Below are 9,579 nucleotides of genomic sequence, written 5' to 3'. Positions count from 1 at the left end.
AGCCTCAGTGGCGGGTCAGATGAGAAGCAAGAAAGGCGAACAATCATTCCTGAAGTTAGAGGGGACAGATGAAGAAGTCAAAGGTGTATTTTTTGGATGTCATCATTCCTTTCCTATGTTGGACCCTCTTTTTTGGTGTGTTGGATTTCCAGTTGTCCTTCTTCAACTGCCATCATTTTACGCTCTTTGAGCTATGTTGCAGTGAATTACGTCAGTCGATGCTTGAGATTTGTCAGGGGTCTCGGCTCTCGGTCTAGCCCTTAGTGGCATCTGGTAATGCTCTTGGCGCTTTGGGATGTGCCACCTGTTATTGAATTGAATTGACAGTACTGGGATGTACTGTTGGTGCGGTGCGTTTTCTTGTTCGTGACGACAGCACTTGAGATGTGCTGCTAGTGTCGAAAATCGTTTCTGTGACGACAGCGCTTTGGGACGGGCTGTCGCACTGTGTCGCGACAGGAAAGCTCAACGTTGTGAGAGACGCTGATCGCTGTTAACCGGATCCCTGTTGCACGCTGCGTAAAGCCTGCGTGAATGCGTGAGAGTGACAAGCAATACGTGTTGCGAAAGGACGAACTCGACTGCGTGAACTCATTGTTCCGACTGTTCGGATTTTTCGCAATTTCCTTCCATGCGAGAACCCTGAACGGACGGAGGGTTTCTTCACTGGCCACACGAGAAAGGTGTTCTCGTGGAACAGAGTACGGATCGAAACCCGTAGGCTGTACGCCACATGTTGGAAGAGTATGTGTATATGGATATATATAGCTATTCATATATATCTATATATATACACATGTATGTGTTCACACATGAATAGCTCTCTCTATACGCACTATATATGTATAACTTCATTCACCTTCTTCCTTCATTTGTGACATTGAAACGACCAAATGCTAGCATATAGACGGGGTTGATGAAGTCACAACGTCGGAGAGTCAGCATGAAAGCTAGACAGCATCAGCCTGATGCGATCCTCGCAGAAAGAGGAAGCGAAGTCGTATTCGGTGACAGCGGAGGCGACGGCTGGGAGCTCCGAACAGATGAGGCGTAGAGTTTAGAGAGGCTTAGTTCAGAGTAGTCATTGGTTGCAGGGAACCAGTATGACTTGCGTTGTCAGCCTGCTGTCACCGAATGCGGGCACCCTCTGCGGACTACTGTACCACGAGGTCCCCATCAGTTTCACTTCGTACCTGCAGTCCAACACACCAGTGCGACCCTTCCGTCACTGAGTCCATCACGACCGACTAAACAGACGGGTGACGCCGCCCCGAGACGGCACGGTGCTTGCGATCCCCCCCGGGGCGCGTGGACCGGGTCCTGTCGTGCTGCTGCAGTTGAGAGATTGATTCGGCTGAACGCTGCCCGGCCTATGGGACATCGGTAGCGATACCAGATTACATAGGACTTCGACAGTGAAGCGACCGGTGCGAGAACTTAGTAGAATTTATTCTAGTCCCTTCCTAGTCTCTTCCACCACGCATGGGTCCAATGAGACGGACGGCGCTCCGACCCCACTAACGCACACTTCGTTGGACACATACACGTAACAGGCTCGCGCGGCACATTCAGGAAGTCGGTACACAGAGCGACGGTCGTGCAGAGCCGCAGCACGGGCATTACAGACAGGCCGCTGCCAACAATTTCATTCATTAGCTGGTCCCCCGTCGTAGTCTTGAGACCGGGCACTTCAGATGTTGCCGATGTGAAGAGCTTCAGCGGCTTGATATGAGGTGGTGTTTCGAAAAGCTTCTCGGTTTTTTGAACTTTCACCGTGGACCGCGTTCGGTCTCGGCGCGCCCCCCGATTCGGGTACCTTGCAGGCTTTGCAAATCGAGATTGTACGCACATGCTTTCTTGTCAGAAGGCAGCTGTGTAGCGCCTTCGGAGAAATTTCTTGTTTGTGGACTTCAGCTAAAGGCAGGGCTCGTTCTCAGCATCTGTGCGAAGGACTATGTGCAAGCAAAAGCACGCACAGATCTGCAGCGTCCGTACCCAAGCTCCGACACATCACGGCCTCGGACTGGAAATGACACTCGGAACTCGCTCTTCTGCAAGACGCAAAAAAACTGACGCACACGTGGGCGGCCACCAGGCAAGGCTGTGGCGAACACCAGTTCCAAAGTGGCATCACCTCGGTACCATCGCTGGGTGGCCCAGCGGAAACGTCCCTGCGCCCACGGCCCGGCCAACACGCTAGTAGGAGAGGCGCCGGAAGCCCGCCGTCGGAGTAAAGGTAGCACTCCACTAAGTCCAAGCTTCAAAGCAAAAGCTCTAGGTCGGCAGAACGAAGAGGGGGGCAAATGAAGATGGCGCCTCGGTCTCCCAAGAACCGAAGAGAAGACACTCCAAAAAAACACGCACGACCTAGTGTTTTGGCTAAAGCCGCGGGCGATGAAGATCCTCCCTCCAGTGAAGAAGCACGAAGGAAGAGCAGCCCAGACGCCAAACCCTTGTGGCATGCCGTGTTACATTGTGGGTTCGAGAGCCGCCTGCAGTCCGTTGTGCGGCTGAATGGTCGGACGTGTTGGGCCTGGGGTTTAGTCTTGGGTGTCCTGCGCCAGGAAAGCCGTTCCGACTGGTTAGATTTGCCGTGAACGCTCGTGTTCTGAGTTGCTCGAATACGATGCCGGGACATATTGCACTTCTAAAGTTTGGGGTCCTGCCGGTATATGCTTGGTTCCGCTACCCTTCCCTTCCGTCGGACAGGGCAGAAGCGAACGTGCAACTGCGATAACGGCCGGAACCAAAGCTTCAAGGAAGTCGATATATCTCGTGGCGCCGTGTCGGGACGACTCAGGAACCTAGTAAGGGCTTCCGCTCCAGTCTCGCTTTCTTTTAGCGAGCTGCCGGGATCCCGGCTTCGATCTCTTCGCTGCAGTAGCTTGGGAGACGCCGGTACACAACCGTGAGGTCACACGGCGTGGCAAACTGCACTAAAGCAGATGACCGAGGCGGAAAGCGCTCCTGTGGAATCGAAGGGCTCCGCGCAAGCTTGCTTCTGGTAGACCATTGTTCGGACCATTGGTGGCGGGTGTTCCTTGCCGCGCTTCTGTCTTCCGAAAAATTTTCTGCCGTCGACGCATGCATCTCGAGGGGCAACCCTTCTGTCTTTGCGGCTCGAGTCGAGAAAAAAAGCTGCATTCCGCTCTCCTTTCGTTGTGATGTAAATTCCGAGACTCGCTCTTGCCTGAAGCGGGGCGGGAACTAGGCCGCGAGGCGGGGGTCGGCACGCGTGGACGGCCGGCCTCCAGAGAGGTGCGGCACTGGCTTACATGGGTCGATCGATGTCGGTGTGATGAAAGTGCCTCAGCCTTAGTGTTGTGCCCCTTCTGCCCTCCCTCCTCCTACAGCGCAGGAGCATGGGTTTACGTCTGCGTTGCAGAGACCGGTGTCCGGGTGCGGTCCAAACTTGGAAACGAACCGTACAGCGGGGGTATTCGACAGCGGCCTCAGGTGTTGTGATCTTTTCGTTGCCAAGGTACTGTTGCATGGGCCCGTTCGGGAAAGACGAATGAGCCACATTGTAGCGTTGTGCAGGCCTTGTGTCCGGCTTTTTCTCGATTCCTGTTTTCCGTTTCTGAACGCCTGCCCCGATTCTCCTTTCCGGTTGTTGCCAAGACGGAATGTAAGGAGAGAGGAGCGCGTAAAAAGTGAGTTCCTGCGTGATACGAGTGAGTCTTGGCTCTCTATCAAACCTTACATCCCCTCTGTCTGCGCCCTAGCGGAGCGCCGCGGCCTCTCCAAAGGTATACTACCTGGGAAAATGCACAGTCCCCGCCAAGACCACGAGCGGCTGAATCCGTCCGACGAGGGTGGTGACCGACACTTGCTCTGGTGCTTCACCAGTTTCAGCGTTGTCTCCGCTTAGGGCTTGGCCTTGTGGTGTGACCTGCTCTGCTCGTTGATAGGAGCATGTTACTGGTATTTCACAATGGCGGACATAGCACCTCATCAGACTCCCCCGGTCCACGGTCAGAGGAATGCCGGAGTTCTCTTTTCACGCCTTCACCTTCTGCGTGCGCGCACCTTGGCGTACCCTGGCCTCCTGCTACCCCTTCTCATGTGTCTGTCTCTCACATTATATTTTTCTCCGGTGATCCGTGCCTCTGCTGCGTCCTCACCTTCATTCCTTGCTTCTCTGGCTCGGTTTGATGAGCTTCGTCTTCGTGCGTCGGACTCAAATTTTTTCCTCGTTGATTTAGACGAGAGCACATACAGCTCACTTCTTCTTCACTCTCTTCCTCCCGCCCGGCCACCCAAGAGAGTAGGGAATAAAGTACTCAGGGGACCATCATTGCTCAAGCGGAAAGGTCCCAACAGGTTTTACCATCTCTTTGTGCTGTACACCCTTCTTGACATAAGTGCCGACAGGCAACTCAGGTGTAACGAATGCCAAGATGCTCTTGAAGGCTTTCAGAAAGTTTCCACAGCCTACCATCATGCCGGTATGTCCTACTTACCAGACATCTTCCAATGCTTCGTTACTCTTTCAGGCGCTTCTACGTCCATTCAACTTCGCGTCTATAATCGTTCCTCCGAAGCGCTGGCTATGGGACTTTCGCAGTAAACATTCTCAGGTGGATGGGGGTTCAGATGTTATGCCATCTCCGTGGATGTGGTGAGGTTGTCGGTTCCACACTTCGCCGCTTCTCTCTGCAGTCCGAAAAGTGTGAAGGAAGCGGTGCTTGTGCAGATTCACGGGAGCGCGGGTCTAAACGTTCATCACCTCCTGTTCCTTGTCTAAATAGTGACAGTGATTGCGTCCTGGCTTTCTTTCACTTACGATCTCGCCAGCCCAACTACCCCCTGATAAATGCGCCACCGCAGGCCACAGCGTCCTGCACCAGTTGATGTCCTTACACGTCCCTTGCTGCTTTCAGCTGCCCCTTTTTTTCGCGTACAATAAAGATCTTCATTCATAATCATTGACCGTTCAAACGTGTGTCAAGCTTGAATGACACCACGTCTAGCAACCTTTGTACAGTCAGTCGTCCGAGACGATCCTGTATTTTTGTTTTACTGCCCCTCTTAATTTTCTTTCTCCCACATATCTGCCATGTGCTCACTTCTTTTTCTTGGAAATAAGGCAGTCAGGCATCTGTCAGCTCTGAGCTGACTAATTGGAATAATTCAGGCGTCCGCAAGTGACTAAAGCATTTGTGTTCCGGGCACGTGTACCGTACTGTGCCTCGTCATCAGAGTTTGCAGCGCGTAGTCTCTGTGTAGCAGCAAAACAGTAGGGGTGAAGTGTACGTATTCATCTAGTGAAGGGCGGTATGAGGTGGCCCCAAGTGCGGGTCCTCATTTTTCCCATCACTTAGAGCCGCCGGAGATGACGACGTTGTGGAGCGTCGGCACAGTGTGATGAGTTTTCTTCTTTCTTCGGTGGAATCTTCATTTCCTCCTTTTCCATCTCCCTCGGTGTTGTGCGGACGAATCCAGTCAGTCTCTTCTGGGTACGTGGGACAAATTTTTGTGAGCTTGACTCTTCTGTCAAGTCTGAATCTGTGTATGCTGTGTCCCTGTACTTCGTGTCCTTTCATTTGGCAGGAGCATTCAACTTGCCGAAAGGTCAGCGTGACGAAAAAGCTCATCCTATTCCTCCATCGTCCGCGCCTGTTCTCTTCGCCGTCGTGAACGTCGCGACTCTCAACCAGACACCGGCTTTGCACGCGCTTCCATCCCTTCCGGCTGTCGTACACATCCCGCCCTCTTCGCCTGCTGATCTAACAGTTGAGGACGAGGAGGACGACGAGGAAGAGGAGGAAGCGCAGGAAATCAACCTCGAAGATCAGTGGGCAAGAATGGTAGCCAATGCACCCTTGCCATTTCCAAGGCAAGCAGTCCTCGTTCTACAGCGGGCAATCAACGATGCTGGTGTTGGAAGGAGCATGCTGCAGTGGACGAATATGAAGACTGGAAGGTGAGAGTTTGGCCTCCGTGGGAAACGTACAGTTTTGCAACCAAGTCTTGTGAACGGCTGGATGTATCAAAAGAGAGAAGGCTGTCATTCTGCTGCGGTATGTCTGAGGTGTAACGGGGGTGGAGGGCTAACCGATTCCACTGGTCCAGGCACGAGCCGTGTCTGGGGGAAGGAGATGAGGAGATAAGAGGGAGGTAATCAAGTTTTCGCCGTCGCATCTTAGGGCTGAGAAACGCTGAGGGGATGATGAGGCAGCTGTCGCTTATCCGCCATGTTTTACTCGTGTTCAGTAACTCGACGGACGCTCTTCACGCCCGGTATGGGATCTCGCAGTAGTGTCACAGAGACAGGTACCGAAAGACGCGGCAGACGGTGGATGGTTTCCGTTCCCGATAAGCGTCACGAGTAAGGTCTCATCGGGTAAAGGCCCGAAAGAGGCTTGATTTTCTCTTCACCTATTGAACTAATACCTCTCCTATGTGTAGTAGGTACTACGCCGGAGAGAAGGGCGGTGTATAGCGTGAGTATCTCGAGTTCCGACGTTGTGCTGGAACTGTCCCCCGGCAGGCGCGCGCAGTCCATTACGAGAGCTGGATCGTGTCCGGAGTCCGGGAACACCTGTATGGTGCGTGTTCCGAAGGAGAAACCTGGGCCTGAGAACAGGCTCGAGACGCATTTCGGCATGGTTGCAGGCACCGTGTCTACAAGTTGTAGAAAGATCGCGCACCGTTTACATGCGCCGGAATGTTGGAGACTGTATCTCTTCTCTCAACGTCAAAGGGATATGTGCTGGTGCAGCATGCGTCTGTGCCATATATATGCTGCGGGTGAACATGTGCGCTCACCTGGGTATCGACTCGCCGGCGTAACAAATTTTACGTAGATGTACGGCACTTGTTCGTCCTGGGATTGTTCCAGTTCTAGAGTAGCGCTGTCCTCATGCGTTTCCAAGGAACCCCCTGCGTGAGTTTACGTGTGTCATCGATGGCTGTGAGATTGTGTTGCTGCAGAGACGTCACGATTCCTACTTCAATAATCATGGAGGCATCCTCCTTATGCATTATTCTTCTTCTGCTCTGCGGTCTTCTCGCTGCGGCGCGCTTCCTTCTGCGTCTTCTTCCGCAGTACCCGTGGCTCCTGTCGGCGGGGGCATGCGCCGCGTACTGGCTGGGCACGAGTGGACTAGTCTTCTCCATTCAGCATCGTGTCCCAGTGTTCGCTGTCGACCCCCAGACACTCCAGAAGATCTTCATTGCCCCTGCGTCAAGAAGCCAGTATCTTCTCGAGGGTTTGCTCTTGAGTGCATGTGCCGTGGCATTCGGTGCCTCGGCGGCTTTCATAGTCTTTTTGCCGTCGTCATTTTTCCCCCGCGCCGAGGAGGGAGGTCGACACGTGAATGCACAACCAGCTGAGTTAGGAAGAAAATTGAGAAAGGAGCCTCCGCGCCTTCTGGTTTGCCGCGACGACGGTAGTCTCAGGCGGAAAGACGAGCAACAGCATGTCAGTGGTCCGCAACTAGCAAGTGGAGGAGACTTGCCGGGCAGGTCTCTTATTGGTGGGTCAGATGGTGCAAGCAGGGAAGAGGATAAGGTGATCTCACGCAAAGAGAGAAGAGGAAAACCGAACGGCGGGGGAGACCCAGTCGGAGCGAGTCGAGTGGAGGACAGCGCCGGAGAGGAACAGCAGGAAGCGGAGCTGTTGGAGTGGATCCGAGAAGAAGAAGAAAATAGCGTTTGGTGGTGCGGGGACCGCGCGACAGGGGGGCAGCTGGTCTGGGCGAACCGCCTTTGTATGCTGGCCTCTCTGGTTATGTCTGCTTTCATCCTTGTGTCCTCGGCGAGCATCATGTTTCAGGCTTACAGACAGAAATCCCTGTGGTACAAACCCTCGTTTTTTCCTGTCCCGACACAGAAGCGTGGCCCAATGAGGGTTGACAGGGGAAACAGCTTGTGACGAAAGACCATGTGGCACACACACGCGTGCGATGCCCGCTACAGCAAGTCAGGGTTTCAAGGTCGAGAAGAACGTCCGCCTCCACTCCCTCCGTCCCGTCTCTACGTGGCCGGCGATCTTCATGGCAATCTGCTGATGGGGACGGCAGTCGGAGTTGAATGGAAGGCTATAGGGATTCGGGAGGTTCTGCAGGCGCTGGTGAAAGGGGGATTTCTCCGATGCAGAGGTCTCAAGCAAAATGCTCCTTTTTTTGTGACTGCTCCTACTCTGCCCTGTCCGCTACATGTACTCCTTCTTCGTCCTTTTCGTCTGAGGATGCAGGACAGTGGAACACCTCCCCCGCACTCCACTTGTTCCGCTGCTGGGTAGAAGGGGAAATTATGGTGGGCGTCGAGCCTTCTCGGTTGCCCTTCTTTTCTGAGAACTACAGATTTTTGAAAGACGTTTTACTCCACGTACGTGAGTTTCCACATATACATGGACAGACAGTCGTGCTGAAGGAATGTGCGCGTTACTGAAAGGCTGGCGCAGGTGGCGCCTTCTGATCAGTATTCCTTGTGTCTGTCGAACTTCCGTGTGCGCTGTTCTTCCCAGGGATCGGCGTGAGTTCTACGACGTGTATCTCGGCTCCTTTTCATTTTCGCGTGCGTACGTCTCCGGCTTATTTTCTCCTGTGTAAGGACCAGTGAAACTTTTGTTTTTCAACAAGTGAACAAAGTTCCAACCCTAGCCTCGCGCAGTCAGCAGGCCCTGCTTTTGGAATGGATTTCATTAGAACATTGAGTTCAGGATTGAACCGAGAACACAAGACGCGTTGCCGCCAGAACTCAACTTCACAATGAAGCACACGAGTTCTGTTCTCGAACGATGTGTGGTGACACAGCTTACAACGGTTGGTTACACGTCGAAGGCTTGTAAGAAAGCTCAGGACCTTTCTACTTTCCCTACCTCGTTCTTGAATTGATGTGTCTTTTCCGACAAAGACGCGGATGGCATCCATGTACTGGAACACCGCTCTGCCCCCTGACACACAGTACCTGAACCGATCGACACCCGTTGTACACTGAAGCAAAGCAAGACTGATAACTTTTGAGTAAAAGAGAAACCACGATGTCGCTGGTCTTCGTAAAGCTTCAAGGAGAAATCAGGACACTCCGCTACAGAGCCTTTCTCTAGTAGAAAAAACGAGTGAAGCAGGGGAGGAAGTTGGGCTAAATAATATCGTAAGCAAAAGATCGGATTTTACGGGAGTGAGATTTTTGAGTGCCTCGGTAAGCGCACACACTATCAACTCGGTTTCATCCACGCTGTATCTCAAAGACAAACGCTTCAACAGTTGGCTCGTAGTAACTACTTTCTATGCAGGAGAGTGTCTTTGCAAGAACTCGTTATACGGACTCTGGGTCGTTTCTGTAATGTGCAACACCCACCAACAGTTCTTCGTTAGGTTTGTGGACGCGACAGTATCGGAGCCCGTTCAGAGCTACCTATGGTCTTAACTGAGGTCTTCTGTTTTCACTCCTCTCTCCGCGTCGTCGCCAGACGCACCCTTCGACCATGCGAGGGCCTCTACCTTTTTCAGTCGCACTGTTGCCGGCTGCACAGTTTAGCCTTCTCATGAGATCACGTAATATAAAGATCGCGACTTCGGACCGTGGCTTCCAACACTGCAAAATGAAAAAAGTACCATACCTTTGTGG

The 9,579-nt window shown here is 53.0% G+C and overlaps 1 protein-coding gene across 1 annotated transcript; it reads left to right on the top strand.

The window, feature by feature from the left end:
• The first annotated feature begins 2,977 nt into the window (after nucleotides 1–2,977).
• Nucleotides 2,978–8,700, top strand: CSUI_000356 (ost3 ost6 family protein). Its single transcript, XM_068060590.1, has 4 exons — nucleotides 2,978–4,448; nucleotides 5,554–5,926; nucleotides 6,937–8,334; nucleotides 8,474–8,700. The coding sequence occupies exons 1-3, from the start codon at nucleotides 3,935–3,937 to the stop codon at nucleotides 7,877–7,879; spliced, it is 1,830 nt and encodes a 609-aa protein (XP_067927441.1). The 5' UTR covers nucleotides 2,978–3,934; the 3' UTR covers nucleotides 7,880–8,334; nucleotides 8,474–8,700.
• Nucleotides 8,701–9,579: the final 879 nt, after the last annotated feature.

This window comes from Cystoisospora suis (genome assembly GCF_002600585.1).
Source record: "Cystoisospora suis strain Wien I chromosome Unknown contig_154, whole genome shotgun sequence".
Classification (NCBI taxonomy): domain Eukaryota; phylum Apicomplexa; class Conoidasida; order Eucoccidiorida; family Sarcocystidae; genus Cystoisospora; species Cystoisospora suis.
This window is presented reverse-complemented; position numbering and strand designations above follow the sequence as displayed.